Source organism: Meleagris gallopavo, chromosome 6, assembly GCF_000146605.3.
Source record: "Meleagris gallopavo isolate NT-WF06-2002-E0010 breed Aviagen turkey brand Nicholas breeding stock chromosome 6, Turkey_5.1, whole genome shotgun sequence".
NCBI classification, from domain to species: domain Eukaryota; kingdom Metazoa; phylum Chordata; class Aves; order Galliformes; family Phasianidae; genus Meleagris; species Meleagris gallopavo.
In genome coordinates, this window is record NC_015016.2 from 34,027,659 (window position 1) to 34,044,041 (window position 16,383).

Consider the following 16,383-nt stretch of genomic DNA (forward strand, 5'->3'; position numbering starts at 1 on the left):
CGGCAGCCGGGCCTGTCGGCTCCGTCCTCAGCACCGGCTCTGCGATAACGGCGGTCTTCCCACGCCCCCGTGTGAGGGAGCGCAGCGGCTCCTCGCGGCCGCCGCCGGGGGTCCCACCGACGCCACGGAGGGGCCACGAAAATGGCGCCTGGAAGAGTTGGCCGCGTTTGCCGTGCTTGGGTACAGAGCTGCCCACGCGTCCTCGCCCGTCCTGCCGGCTCGCACACTTGATGAAGATGGGAGGATGGCCTCGAGATCGGGGCTTTTCGGCTGGCCTGAAGGGACGTGGCACAGTGGGCTGTCACCCCTCCAGTAGCTGAATCCCGAGGACCTGCCAGCTCCGTGGTCCTGAGCATCCATCCCTCTGAGGCCCAGTACGGGGCACAGCTTACCTCATCCTCAGTGCAGGGATCAGATATCTTGCCCTGTCTGCCAAACCGGCCCCAATTGAGGCAGTAGGAGCCGCATCATCTCCAGCCCAGACATTCAGTGTGCAGAAGAGGCTGCCATGTCTGCTAGGAGGATGGAAAGGCTGAAAGAAAGTTGGAAAGAAGGACAGAAAGATGAGGATGAACCAAAAGGCAGAAAAAAATAGAGCATCAACAACTAGAGTTTTCCAGCCAAAGAGCAGAAGGAAGTAAGAGATGCAAAGCTTGTGTACCAGTGTAGAATCTGGGGAAGGCCCAGAAAATACAGAAATTTATAGAAGAGCTTTATGCCCCAGATCAAGAGGTTTATTCTCAATGATTGTCTCCTATCGCAGGTTTTATGCTTTCAGCAAGCAGAACTTAATGCCGACTAGTTCCTTGTCATGATGTGCTCCCTACTGCTGCACAGTTTTCTGATCAGAGCTGGATTCCTCAGGACATTTCACAGAATCATAGGGGTTGGAAGGTACCTCTGGAGCTCATCTAGTCCAATTTCCTTACTAAGCAGTTCCTATCCCTTTTCAGTAGCCAGAATCATTAACATGATCCAGGCTAGCCTAACAGATCTGCAGAATGAATCACCACAAAAGCCACAGGACCAACAGTCACTTTCAACTTGAATAAGTGCAAGTCATTCGCCTCTTCAAGGTGGGAATCAAGACACTTGAATATCACATTGCTCAGTAGACCACTAGATCTAGTTTAATAACCTGACAAAGGAAAGTCAAAAAGGCAGACAGGTTCTGTATACAGTATCTCATATGAAAAGAAAATTCAGAAGGAAAAATTCTGGAACCATACACAGAGGCAGAAACTTCCTCTCACCACCTTAAGCAACATGGATCCATGAGTCTGCGTGGGTTCAGAAATTATGGGTAAGCTTTGCACATTGCAGACTAGAAGTTGCATCTTCATTAGTAACAAATAAATAATTAGTAACAAATAAAATAAATAATAAATAATTGCTGTTCACACTTTAAATTTCAGTGAATGAAAAATGCTGTGCCATCTGTACATTTCTTTGAGTATATTAGCAACCTGAATAGAGACTAATAGAAGTCACCGCTTAAGCTCAGTGCTCTTGATTTAAACACAGGCCCAATTAATACCTTCGTGGAGCTCTTGATACTCCAAGATTTTCCATCGTGTATTTTAGATAAGACCTTTGATTTCCTGCGCTGAACTGTTTGCTGTGATCAGAATTACAGTTTAAGATATCGTGCAATAGAAAAAGAGGCTGGATACTTCCTACTTGAAACACCTGACTGTAAGGTGATTTGAATCAATACCGAAAAGCTGAGGAGTTTATACCAGTTTAATTGTAATAAGTTCATTTAAACATAACAATCCAAATTCCTTGCTCTGGAATTACATCAAGGATGATCACAGTCAGCTCGCTTCTCAGAAGCGGAAAGATAGCAAAAGAAAAGAGCAGGTGCAATTTAAAAGGAATTTTAAATTATATCCTATAACACACCACTTACATTGCCCATATTATGCTCACTTACATGACTAAGTCTGTTCTCCTAATTACTCTAGAGATGATTATGGCTGAGTATAATCTACCTAAGAATTATTAGACTGTCTACTGAATGACTGAACACTGGCTACACAGAAATCCTTGATGCTTCTTTTCTGTGTAAGCTGTCATGAACTGTGTAAAGCAGCAAGGATGAGTGGTTAGAGCACAGTCCCGGCAATCAGGGGAGCGGTTCTGCCATAAGCCTACTGCTTGTTAACCTCATGGCAATTAAATTGCCTCATAAATGAAATGAAGAAAATGAAATGGAGAGAGCTTTCAGTTACAGCTGCATCTTTGAAACCTCTGAATGGAGATCGCTGCATAAACAAAAAATATAAAACTATTATGGTTAGGACAAAACCATGATGTTCATCTATTATTTGTTCATCACATTTAATATAATGACATCAGAACTTATGGATATGAAAAAATGCAACATTGAAGGAACACAGGAAGGACACATCTTTACAGAACAGAAATTTTAAAAAACCTTTGTTCTGTTTTTTTGTTTGTTTTTTTGTTTGTTTTTTTTATGTGTGGGAAAACTAACCAACCAAAGCAACACACAGCTTAAGTCACTGTTTGTTTGTCTTTAAACACATTCTCAGTTGGAGATCAAAGCCTATTCAGCAGAACTAGTATCCAGCTTCCTTACTAATACATTTGATTCCTCCAGAGGAAAATAGTTTGCAAAGGAAATTTGAGAGAGCAGACATGCAGGCATACATACGGTCAATTAAATGACTTTTTTTTCAGCACTGTTTAGAAGGAAACAAGTTAGCTTAATGCAGACAACAAAAAAGACCACTTAGGTGTTTAAATCAGATATGAAAATGCACCACAATATGTTTTTCTGAAAGGTGAGTTCAGCCAGTAAATCCCTTGTGTTGGTATTCTTTTCTGATATTTCAAGCCACTATCTTAGCCTTGTCCTCTCTGGTGGAGCATTGTTTCAGAGCACAAAAAATCAGATGAGTTAGTGTTGTACAGAGAAAAATTAGCAGCCTGCTGCTAAGTCAGAATTCTAAACCTGTCACCATAAAGGCATTCCACTGAACTTAATGGACTCCACTTGCAGTTAGTTACAGAAGCAAAAATCCTCCTAAGTGCAGAAGAGCTAACTCTGTGTAACACTGAAAAACCCCAGAAGCCCCTAGGATAATAGTCATATCATAGGCCAGTAAATTCAGATGAGCTGCGATGCTGCGATGTCATAACACAAATTAAAAGAGCAGAAATTATCAGTGGTACTTCGGCGTTGGTTTCTTTTTTATAGTCAGGAGATTGGTGCAGATAGTTGAGAGTACTTCTCCCACACTCGGGGAGTTTTGTCCATAACAAAGGCAGAGTGCAGCAGGTGCAATATTCTGACACAGAGATCACATCTGCTGGGCTCAGTGATTGTTTGAATTACAAAGATAGGAGAAATCCTGGGTGCACCCCCTTTATCCAATTATACCATTGAAGATTAAGCTATGTAAATGGCTGCAGCTGTACATAAGATGCCATCTCAGGCACAATGGTATGCTTAGATGCCCAGTTCTTACTCATGCACACAGAAAGTAATTCATTTCTCCATTGTAGAAGTGACATAAAGCACAACTGCTAACCAGAGTCATGGGGACAGAAGAAGCCAGCACACCACAAGGATTCAGGGCATGCTTGATGTCCACAGACCTGTCAGACTCAGCACTGAACTACACAACTAAACACCCATTGAAGAAGGTTGCCTTTTCCTGGAGTGATGATTGGATTTACAAAAAAGCATTGGTCTATCACTTGATTTTTAAAACAAGAAAACTAGAACATTTATGATGTATAATGATCTGTGACAGCATACTTATTTTCATAATTCTAAAGATATCATGAGACGTGTTTATTATTACTGACTTAGGAAAAACTCTAGGCCTACCAACTATAGGTGAGTTATAGTAGAATCTGTAACAATTAGGCCGAATCTCTTGACAGTAGCTCACAATAATAAACAGTCAAAGTAGATGAAAGAAGTAGATCTGTCATTCTGAGAAAATAAGCCAGTAATAAAAACAAAAAACTATAAAAAAACCCAACAGATAAAAATCAGAAAATACAAATACAGAATTTTTAATGAAATTATCCTTAGCCTTCATATGTATTCTCATTGTTAGTATGTTGCCTGTGCAGAACTGCTTGTAGCAGAGCAATGAATTGAAAAAATGGTCTTACTTCTCTCTGCAAGCAATATGCTATGGTAACCATGTGCTCTCTCTATATATATCATTATTGAAATAGTAGATCTTTGGCTGCATCCACCCAAGCAGGTTTGTATCGTATTTTAGCATGTCACATATCTGAATAATTTGTGTCTAAATTGCTGCAAATTAAATCACAGCACTTAGAGAAAAGATTGAACAGTAATGAAAGGGACAGAAAATGCCACTACGTGATGTATGAGCCATCTGGTGCAATGCAAACAGCACTCATTTGGAGGAGGTTAGTCTTCTGATTAGTTACCACAGCAACAGGTCTGCCGAGTACACTTACAAGTCCAACATGTGTCAGCAACCACTTTTCACCATTCCATACACACCATACGCTGGGACACTGGACAGTGGCACGTCCCATCTACGCATGTTTTTCTGCAGCCTTTGTTATTATTCTGCACATCAGGGGGCTTAAATTTTGGAAAATATTCCCAAGTCAGAATTTATCACTCATAAAAGAGCCCACAGGACTCGTCTATAATGTATGTCTGGAAAATGGCAGAGAAGAGGTGGTGGGGAAGATAGTGCACAGTTCAAATTCTGCTATTTCACACTGGTTGCATGCTATTATGTACTTATTTTAACAAAGAAATGTCAGCAATCAATTACACAAAAGTTTTTAAGCTTCCTTGGCTGTGTTATCAGCCAAGAAAAGGGGGATGGTACAACAAGCTGTCCCCCTGCCTTTCTGTTTTCTCTTCTATTCTCCCCCATTGCCAGGGTTATTTTCCCCAGGCTTGTGCTTAGCTTTACACCCTAGGGCTGCAGTGTGACAGCAGGACCTAGCTGACAGCACTTCAGTTAGTTATCTAGAGACATCATTGCCTCTGTACTGCTCTCCCCCAGCTGCCTACTGAAAAGGCAAGGTGCAGAGGTTACGGCTGCCTTCACACAGCCCCACTGCTTTGTGAATGGCAGCTTGAGGCTGTAAAGCCCTGCTATAGCAGGACTTGCTACCAAATTAACACTGGCTGTTTCTGTTTCCCAGATTTTAACCCAACTAGTGACAATAGCAATGAGGACAAGATGGCATGTGCTCTAAGGGCTGGAATAATAGTAACAATTTACATTTGCATCCTTCTGTTAAAAGGAAGGAGCACAGAACAGTATTTTCCAAGCTGCTAAGAGTAATCCAGAAAGTCAGGATTTTCTTTAAGCTACTGTTAGTCTGTTAGGTATAACTACATGGATTCCATACCCAGAGTTGGACATGGAGTCACTAATGCATTTTGCTTTGCATTTATGGAACGAAAACCTGTTCTCTAAAATCATAGTCCAGCAGATCAAAGATACCAGAGCTAAGCTGTGCTGTTTACTTCCGAAGAGGCAGCAGGCCACATGTGCAAAAGAAATGGGTATTACCTAGTTTATTAGTCTGGGAAAGAAACATCAGCTCCTTTAAAGAAATTTCAGTGGCAACAAAATGTAAGAGGACAGAATTGATTTAATGCTTTCAGTCTGACTCTCAGATGAGAAATCAATTATCCTGCATCATTTAATCTCCTTAAGCACGTCACAACACAAACTAGAAATTAGAAGCATCATAGCTAATATAAAGAGCAGCTCTCAGTAGTAGGAACAGCCTCAGAATTTTTAAATTAGAGGAAAGCATAAATGAAATTTGAGAAGCTCTGAAGCGTTGGCTACACCAGATTTCAGCAGCCAAATAAACCCTAATATTTTTTCAAGTGTCTTTGTTCATTGTTTACCTAGTCAAGATGCAGAGCAGTTACAAGAAAATAAAGCAACCACCTCCACAACGAACATGCGTACATGTGCAAAAGCTCCAGAACATCACTTTCCCTGGTTTCCACTTACGGCTCAGTCCAGCCCTTCGCAAGGACAGAGCTGAGGAATACACAGCACATCTGCTTAAAATCCCTCCTACATACATGATGTGTTACTAACAACATTATGAAAAAGATTCCAGTTAGTAAATAATAAGCCAGCAAGCTTTTAATGTAAGCCTTCAGAGATTTTGTTGTTTCTCTAGTAGAGGACACATGCCTCTGGACAAACTCTCACCCTCCGTCAAGAACAGGGTATTCAGAAACCTTGCACAAAATAATCTGCCTGACATGCTGAAGTTTCAGTTTATCATATATCTTAGTGGCAAATTTCTCAGCTAAATTAAGTTGTTTTTTTTTGTTTGTTTGTTTTTTTAAATATCATTCAGGATAGAAAATAACACAAGGCTTCTAAATCAAGTAAAAGCTAAACCACTCAACTTTTGGAACTCTGGAAGCTCTGGGAATTAAAATTATGCAATGACAGATCTTCCCATCTGAGCTCATTGCAGGTTGGGAAAGCTAAGCACGGATGTCTTTGTCCCTGCAGCTTCTTACTGAGCTTCTTAGTTAACTTCCCGAGAAAAACTGGACATAATCAAGCACAGATATAAGAGCAGAAGCAGGATAGCTAAAGAAAGATCATTATGTCACAGTTGTTTTTCTTGAACACCAGGAGAAAAGTAGGGCACAGAACATAAGCATTATGATTGGCTTTCAGGAAAAGCTAAAATTATCCAGGATTAGATGAAAATAAGAAGTTTGTTTTGGCTCTATTTCATGGTTTGTTTTTGCTTTTTCAAAAGCTTTACAATGAGGCTGAAGTACTTTCAAGACAACATTAAACTCAGAATAACTATTCTGAATATTCTTTAATGAACCTTGAAAGTGTGAATTAAACTTCGTGGTAGGAGTAGAACCCACAAAAAGAATCGGCCGAAGCAGCGATTTCTAACCCAAGTCAGATCAGGAACCCGCTGCCTTTCAATGCGCACTACCTGTAGCAGTGGCTGCCAGTGCTTTCTGCCAAGGAATCAGATGCCAAAGGATTGAGGAAACAAAGCCTTCTGCATTTCTCAAATCACTCTACTGTGCCTTATCACACTTGCTCTAGCTTCACTCCTTTTCCCATTAACATCCCAAAGCAGAGAGCTCTCTCCACCCTGCTGATACCTGCCATTTCAGGCTGACATCTCTGGATCAAGAGACTGTGTTTGGAGAGCACATATGACAAAAACACTTGTAATTTAATGGTTGACTTATAACACCTATTTTTACGTGGAATTCTCAAACATGCCATAGATCATTTTTGTTCTAAGTATCATGAACAATAAATTATCATAGCAGTGCAATATGTACTTCACACTGCAGTTTTATGACCCCATCATAAACACCTCAATATCAGAAATGTTGTTGATAGCACAGACATAAGGTATTAAAAAGCAAAGACTTGAAATCCAATAAAGCAATTTCCTTTAGCTTCAACACCATTTACCGTGTCAGTTGATTTCAGAGAAGAAAGCTTCAGAAAACACTCAGACTGTAAACACCGTTCCTGAAGCTTTGCCAAAAGCCTTCTTGTGTCACTGCAAGGCTTATCAAGGATACTCAAATAAAAGGAGCTCTGAAGTACACAAAACAGCAACTCCTATTGTAATTGCTAGGTCATAGCTCTGAATGACAGACTGCTGTATGTGGGGGAAAAAAAAAAAAAAAAAAAAAGTGTTTTTCTCTGTAACCAGAGAACAAGAAATGCGGGAAGAAGGCTACAGGCTGCAAGACGAACAATCCAGTACATGCTCACAACACTGTTGAGCCATCTCCACTTTTTCAAGTGCGGCACCTTACAGACAAGCAGCAAAGGTTTGTTTCTTCATGGAAATAGAGCTTGCAGTTTGCACAGAAGCCAGTTGCTGAGTGCTACTGAAGTTCCAATACCTCTTCTCCCATCAGAGAAAGAGCAGCTGCTCATCTCTGCTCTCCTGTAGGTAGCTAGCTGGCTCCTGCTGACACTGCAGCAGCATGCCCCAGGGATTAACAGCCAGACGCAGCTGAGGGTAAGACAGGCAGTTATTTCCTAAGAAATCTCTTCATTTTCACAGAAGGACTTGAATGACAGCAAATGGTAATGAAGTTGCAGCAGCTTCTGAAATCTGCTGCTGATTTTGCACTTTTAAAAAAATTTTAAGTTCAATCTCAGAAATGCAACATAGCTACCAAGAAAAGCATTAAAACCCATTCACTCTGCATAAATCTATGCACAGCACACCAAATAAATCATCTTGGCCTTGCAGCTTTAATACTCTGCTGGCATTAATTGTCTACAGTATATGTTTACTTTTATGTATAAGTTATTTTTATGAAATATTTTAAAAATCTAAACAGAAGATAATGCATATTTCACAGTATTCACCGACTCCAAACTCCTACTGAATACAAGCAAAACATTTGGCCTTCACCAAAGAGGTAGGTTGGTATCCATTAAAAAAGCTCAAATTTTAAGTATTTGGCCAGTAATCAGGGTCAAGTTTTATTTCATGCTTTTATGCTTTCATTTCCCAGCCAGATGTTCAGTGAGCATGCTAAATTCTGCACATGATCTAAAAGCCTGACGTACCCATTCCAAGTCTCAATTCTACTCTTCCCAGCAGCATACACATCGTAATTCTGTTTGGTTGACTGTTACCAACCAGATCCTGAATCTTAAGCAGTACTGCCTTAAGAGTCAACTTTATAACCCATTAGACATTCTTGGCCTTGGATGCAAGAATTGTCTATTCTCCCCATGTAGTTAATGGGGAAAGACAGGTACCTCTAATTGATATGGCACCTACCCTAACAGAACGTGAACAATATAAATGCGATGAATTACTCTCAAGTGCCTAGTGCTCTGGTGACCGTAGGAGAAATCAAGATGCTCAGCACACAAACAATGTCAGGCAAGACGAATTTTCTAGAGCAATAAGGGAAAAAAAAAGTTTACGTAAACTCATGACTGGTAAGATGATTTGTTCATTATTTCCTCACAAGAACCAGGACAGGCAACAAGCATAAGAACAACTGGAAGTAGCATCCTATGCCATTCTACTGTGACTGCCACAGAACTAAAGAATAAATAGGTTCAAGAAAACTAGACATTGTGAAGGAGGGGGAAAAAAGCTGTTTAAAACAAAAACTCCACATTGTGTAAGCCACATGCCATAAAATACCAAATGCTGGAACACAGAAACTCCACCCCTGCATATCTTCATGTAGCACAATCACTGTACAGAAATTCTTACTGTCTATAATAAAGCAGTCTTCTAATACTTACATGCAACGCTAGATTGCAGAGAAAATTTTTGTCAAGCTAATTGAGAATCTTGAATGCAATCCCCCCCCTCCCCCTGGCCTTAGGATAATGCAGCAGTACTGATTTTATACAATTCAGTTTACCTCATGTCCCTACAAAGCCCATGGCAGTATTTTTAAATCCAAGTATTCTGTTCAAAAACCCATTTTAGAGCTGGAAGAATAAAGGCTAAATTCTTCTAAGAGATACCTCATCCACTCATTCAGGCCCATGGATGAAATCTAAGCTTTTTCCTCTCTACAGAGGGTTCAAACACACAAGACAGTGCTGAAATCCTCATCATCTCCACCCCATAAAGATGCAGCAGCAGAACGTTTACCTCACATTTCTTCTTTTTTAAAAAAGTCACTTTATTACTTAAGACTCAGATAACTTTTGTGCTACCGGTGAAAATACAGCAAAGGTGTAAAAAACAAGACAAATTCTACAATTCAGGCAGTAGCAAAGCTGGCAAGCAACACAAAGTGTTCTTCAGGTCATACTGACCTGCATGTTAGCATGCTCCCTCCTTTCTGAAAATGGGGAAAAAAAAATTGCTAAATTTTTTCTTTAGCTGTCTCTCAACACCTGAGGTGAAGAAAATGTAATTTCTTCACAAAACAATGCATGTAAGGAAGTGAAGGACACTGCCTCTGCAGAACAACAAAACTGCTATTTGGAAAACAGTACATTATCTTCTAGAACACTGCTAATATGAAAATGAGAAGGTCTGGTATTTAACTCCAACTTTTCTGTTTTTTTTTTCTTTAGTGATGCAAACAGTTTTGGTATTCTCCCTTCAGAAAATCAGAATCAGCATAGGACAGCCATTCTTCTCATTCAGCTTTGTATCACTTTCTCAGCTGTCTTACAAGGTGTTGATGCTTTCTCGTATAACTTTTCAAAATCTGCAGAAAGCAAGCAATGCCAGCTCGCTGCTTTACAAGCAGCAACATATAAGAAAGAAGGTCAAATAACTGATTAAGTGAGACTAAAAGTCATATGTAAAAGTCACTGAATATGATCTGAAGAAATGAAGCTCAGAAAGGCACTGTACCGGATTTTGATTTTCCAAGATGTTTGATACCTGGAAACCTTGTTTCATTTCTGAAAAAATAAGTTAATACAAAATTAAAAAACACAAAATGTGCAAGTCTTCGTTGCACAACAGTAAGTACAATTTCAAACTTACAAATAGTTTAAAATATTTTTTTTTTTTTACATAAAGAACAGAAATTCTCTTTTAATATAAAAAAGTGTGGGTTTGTTTTATCGTTTCTCTTCCGCCAGTGGCAGCTGTCAACTCCAACACACAGAGTCAAGACGACAAGAGAACCAGACAGTCTAAGTCATTGTCATTTGTGTCAAAAAAATTATGTCATCCTTTTTCTACAGCTCATCATGCTTGTATGTGAATTCCCTTGCAGATATAAACCCATCACTGTCTTCATCTTCTTTATCAAATATGTCTTCAACCAAAGCATCATGCTGGGTGTCATTTACCACTGCTCCATGCTTCTCAAATTCTTTCTTCAGGTAAATTTTCACCTATTAGACAAAAGTTGAGAGTTACTGTCTTCATGTTTAAGAAAATAATTGATTACTGGAATGTAAGAGACAGGTAGCTATTAATGGTTTAATACTACCATCCCAACTCTTTCTTCCTATGCCACCAATAGAATAAAACTTGTCTAACTAGATTCTTTGGCCCTGTTTGGTGATGAAAGACAATAAAGCTAGCAAACTAGTTGCCATGGCTTTATTGTATGACTGAAAATTGTGCCAGGAAAGCATGTCATCTGATGTCTATGTAGTAAAGTATGAACAGGTAGGCAGAAATTATAGCTACCAATTGGTCAGAAACTAAAAACAGCGTTCTCACATCTTAGCAATTTGTCAAACTAGCAGATGTAAATCCAAACAGTAACCCCAAGATGATACAGAAATCTATCCATAATCTTTACATTTACTGCTCTAACGGCAACACATTACAATGTATTACTAGAAATCTCAAGGCTTTGAAGGGCAAATAGACTCAAGGCAGTTTTTGAATGGAGCCCTGGAACAGTTATGTATACCAAGCCATTTACTAATGGCAAGCAATTTTTACTGAGTTTAACTACCAAGAGCCTAAGTGTTCTAAATCACAAAGCTTTCTATCAGAATATTAATAGCAACACTTTGTTACATAGATAGAACCTGTTTAACAGAAACTGCAAGAGTGGACTGTTAACAGGAAGATAAATGGGTCACATTTCAGGTCTGTTTTATTCATTTCACATTCCAGTCTGTGTTATGGCCATTACTCATGTTTCTAATATGCATGTTGGAAACACCGACACTGCTTAGCCGCTGTGCATTACAAAAGATAACCCTCCTAGGGACTGGCAAACTGAACCAGTCCCAAATAAAAAATGGCGCTGGAATGGGTGCCCAGGGAGGTGGTTAAGTCACTATCCCTGGAAGTTCTCAAGCAATCTTTAGACATATTACTAAGGGACATGGTTTAGTGAAGAAATATTGGTGGTAGGTGGACAGTTGAACTAGATGACCTTGGTGATCTTTCCTAGTCTTGGCGATTTGATGAATTTAGTGGTTTATCCTAACTTCTCATGGATAGCATCCACATACTGTAAAAACAGAAGCCTGAAAATAAAAGGCTACAAGAAGAATAATGCAGACTAGTGCTCCATAGATGTTCTTCAGGCAGTGAAAGCTACAAAACAGGACTGCTCTACAGTAGGTGATCTTCAAAATCCAGTTTATTAGTAAAGCAGCAACTAAAAAAAAAAAACCACAACCAAACCTTGAAGTTTTATTTCTAAGACATTTTATTTCATCAAGTTTTCCATAAGTGTGGGGCACACTTCCATAACATGCCTATGCCGCAGCTTGCAAAGTCCACTTGTAAACTCCCCAGTTCAGCAGCTCAAGATCCAAGGCTCAGCTTGGTACAGCATAGCTGTGCATCTTTAGCTTAGTTTTATTGAAAGTTAAGCTTCCAAGCTTTACCTTATCTTTTCATTTTTACTACATAATTCTGTTAAGTTTGCTTGCAAGAAAAGTAACCCACTCACCTCTTGCTTGGACAGCTTCCAGTCATCATTAAGATCCATCTCTTGAAACGACTCATGAGACCTGGGTCCATTCCTAATTTCTAGAAGGTCAATATTGAAGATCAGTGTGCTCTCAGGTGGAATTTTTCCTGCGCAGAACAGTAAACATAGAAAGAAGTTAAGAAGATACACACTTAGTGCACCATAAAAGCCACATGCTTCAGAGTAATCCCCACTATTTCAAAGTAACCTGCATTTTGAGCCAAAATGAATGAGCACCTGTAACAGTACTAAGTACAACCATTTTAGATTGTAGCTCAGACCCTGAGCAGCCCTTGCAGCACATGTGCAAGTTTAGATGGAACCAGCTTTGTTGAAGGCTAGCATGTATTCTTGTGAGTTTCTATTCAGTAACTGTCATCATAGACTTATGAGACAAGATTCTTGAACCACTTTTTCATACATAGAGCCAGACCAAGTCTGAGCAGAAAGCAGTGAAACAGACCATAAAGTCAGGTGGTCACTGTTTCAGTACATAGCTCAGACCAATGGACAGCAAGGCAAGAAGGTAGTGCATCAGATGGACTGAATGCTACTTCTGTAGGTGGTATCCTGGCACTTCTTGACAAGAAAAGCAGAAAGGCAGCAATGCCGTCAGTATCCTATGGCTGTCTCTGAATTGTGGCACAAAAAGCACTGAACTACTTCCAAACACACAGCAGAAACTGGGCACATAAGCCAGCTCATAAGGTTATTAACATCACTCCATTTTGATGCAAGTCAATACATTAATAATTTTCTGATAGTGCCAGAGAACATTTAATTATTACCATCCTTGGAGTGTATCAGTCTCTGGCTTTTTCAATAGCATGATACATCCTCACCCTAATGGCTGATGCTACTGTCAAAGACTATTTAGCACTGAACTTTGCTCCTCTGACATTTGGTCCTATTTAACCTCTCTATTTCTATATTGGATAGAAGCACTCCAAAAATACTTGCATGCCTTGAAATAATAAGGAGAAAATTAATCCTCACTTAACTGTCTGGAAGCCGTGATGTTTGTTGCTACAGTTCAGAATATATTTAACAAGCTTATAGATCTCCAGGATGAATAAATGTACAGAATCTTCTGGAAATACAGGCCACAGTGGCCTGCCTGGGGTTTGGAATATAGGTAATTTTTTTTCCTGAGAGTTGCAGAATAAGGCATGTGACTCATCATTCAGGGCAGAGAGAAAGAAAGACACCAGGTGGGAAGCTAGTGAACTCCTGTGCGTTCAGTGGAAAGTATAAAGAAAACAGAATTCTGTCTTCAACAGCACAGCAACATAAGGTTCGTATGTTCAAATACTTCAGTGTTTTCCCAAAGCACAGCAGCTAGCAGTGTTTACTAGTTCAGCCTTCTTGCATTAAATATAAGTGAGGCTTGCAAGCCTTTAATATGTGAAGCACTACAGTTAGCCTTCAGTGAAGGCAATTAGGCCTGTAATTACCAGGTGAGCTCTACAGCATTTAGTATTTGTTTTTGTAGAAAAAAATTTACAGCTGTGCCCTGCATAAAGCAGAAAAAGTAACATTCCTGCATCATTTAAACTGTCACTCATTTAACCACACATTCCAGTCTTGACCTTCTCATTAAAAGAAGGGTTTGTCTGAAAACGTTTGAAAGGGGAGAAAAGTACTGCCAGCAGCACACAGGTTGAGAGAAAACATTACAAGCCATGCTTTTATCTGCCTGCACATCATTCAGTACATTTTTGATAGATACCAGCTTGCCTGCTAATGTTCCCACATATCTTATTTTGGGTAACAGGCTCAGCTGCCCAAAGCTGTAAGAGGGAAAGAATGAAGTGCCCCATGTGGAGAAATAAATGGTGAGTTTTCATTGAAACATTTAAGAACATAATAGGATGAGCAGAACTGGAGGTTCCTCAGCTTCCTAGAAGAAACCCACAAAAAAAGAGCGAGGCTTGCACATGCACATTCATAGAATTATTATCACAAACACAGATGCAACAGCCAAAGCGTTAACTACAGTAACCACTTGAAGCTTGACTGAAAATAAATAATAAAGCAGAGCACTGCTGAGCTCAGCACTAACAGAAGTAACACTCAGAATGTACAGCACAGCTGCTGCCATGAATTCTTCTCCTTCATTCACCACTTTAGACACTTAATGAGTATTTTCTACAGAAAACAAGTTTTCGAGAAAGAGCACCCCACTCCAATAATTTCCCTTAATTAATGATATCAACATGGAAAACTTGCTAACCTCTTCGGTCAAAAACAGTAAAATTAATAGAGATTAAAAACAGTTTAAGCAAGAGAAGGAGTTCAGGCATTTTACCTTTCCCTTCCTTTCCATAAGCAAGGGCTGGTGGAATAGTTAGCTTCCGCTTCTCTCCCACACACATGTCCTTCAAACCTTTGTCCCAGCCTTTGATGGCTTCTCTTATGCCAAGTGTAAACCACATAGGTTGCCCATTGTTATGTTTGTGACTGGAAAAGAATGGAATAAAACACTTAATCTTTAAACAGCAAGTTCCATAAGAGGCAAATGGGACAGACGGAAGATGCTCACACTTATGCAATAAAAAAAAATAAAAAAAATGAAAGCTTATATGGTATCCTGGTATTTCTTAAAAGAAAGTTCTAAACTTTTAGAAGTCCTTAGAAGTTATGTTTTGCATGACAAGGAGCCTTAAGAACTGCAAAGGAATGAAACAGCACATACAGGGTGCACTCATGACAACGCTGAGCAACCTGGATCCTTGTCTTCACTTTCCTGATCATTTATTTTGCTTTGAAACTGATCAGACTAGAAAGGCATTTGTGCTTGGAAGTCATGTTCAAGGCTATGTACGCTCTCTGTAAATCACAAGTCACAAATCAGCTTGGCCATGACTGCAATATACCTTGTAACATGCTTAGAAGAGTCAGTCACATCTCTTCTGAAAAAGCCAGTGGAAGAAAAAACGACTACACAACAGATGCCTAGAAAAAGAGAAATAAATGCATGCAGAACACTTAAAACAGGCAGACAACCCCGTTTCCAAATGTAACCAGGTGGTACAACACAACCACTTCCATTCTATTGACAGGCACGGAGTTTTAACTACAGCCCAAAGTTGCATTTCCCAGTCATGCAGGAAAGGTGCCCAACACGAAATAAGAGCACTTACAGGAGTTAGTCAGCAGCAAAAACTTAAAGCGTCACTACAACTCCTTTGAGAGAGGCGGGTTAACTACAAGAGAAAATTAGTGAGATTTTAATTTGCATTTGCAGGACCGCGAACATGCAAAACGTTGTCTGTTTTAGTTGCTATTTAAAATGAGTTCCACAAGTGATTCCAGTGCAGCCTGCGGCCTCGCGGGCATCTCGTCGTCTCCCGCTGTTAGCACCCCATTGCTTTACAGGAAAGGCACCATTAGCAAGTGCTTTGCAGGCTCCTCCTCGTATTTGCATCGCAGTTGCCCTCAGAATGCGATGTGTCTGGGCCGGGTAAGGAACATCACTTACAGCACATCAGGATCTAAAAGGCAGCAGTGTCTGCCAGCGATGCAAGCTTCCTGGCTCGTAGCGCTGAGGTGATAGCAAAGCTCTCACCTAGCTTGTTTCATCCTCTTGCACCGCACACTTACAGGGGCACACATATACCCGTGCACATATAGACATATATGTATACGTATATATATATATATATATATCCTGTCCACAAAGCTCGCCCCGCGAGACTCACGTGGAGTGGAACATGGAGCCGTCGCTCTGCAGGAAGCCCTCGTAGTGCACCAGCATCATGTCCCCCCACTTGGTCCTCCGGTGGCACAGGAACGGCTTCTGCAGCACCTCCACCTTCACGTCGGCCGCGGGGATGAGGGCCGCGGCCGCGCAACCCAGCAGGACGCCCAGCAGGGCGGCCCGCAGCGCCGCCATTCCGCCTCGCCGCTGGACCCAGCGCCCGTCTCAGCGCCGCGAGCCCACCATGGCCCGCCAACTGCTGGCAGCACGGCGG

At 40.4% G+C, this 16,383-nt stretch overlaps 1 protein-coding gene across 1 annotated transcript; it reads right to left on the bottom strand.

The window, feature by feature from the left end:
- Nucleotides 1–8,253: 8,253 nt before the first annotated feature.
- Nucleotides 8,254–16,377, bottom strand: FKBP14 (FKBP prolyl isomerase 14). Its single transcript, XM_010712834.3, has 4 exons — nucleotides 16,111–16,377; nucleotides 14,718–14,869; nucleotides 12,389–12,516; nucleotides 8,254–10,859 (listed from the first exon to the last, which is right to left on the bottom strand). Exons 1-4 carry the CDS (start codon nucleotides 16,302–16,304, stop codon nucleotides 10,701–10,703), a joined length of 633 nt encoding a protein of 210 aa, XP_010711136.1. The 5' UTR covers nucleotides 16,305–16,377; the 3' UTR covers nucleotides 8,254–10,700.
- Between the last annotated feature and the right edge of the window lie 6 nt (nucleotides 16,378–16,383).

Coding starts and splice junctions, on each gene's coding strand:
- FKBP14 (XM_010712834.3), bottom strand. CDS start 16,304: ATGGCGGCGCTGCGGGCCGCCCTGCTGGGCGTCCTGCTGGGTTGCGCG. Junction 12,517..14,717: donor TTATGGAAAGGAAGGGAAAG/GTAAAATGCCTG, acceptor TGTTCTGCGCAG/GAAAAATTCCACCTGAGAGC. Junction 10,860..12,388: donor GGAAGCTGTCCAAGCAAGAG/GTGAGTGGGTTA, acceptor TTTGTCTAATAG/GTGAAAATTTACCTGAAGAA.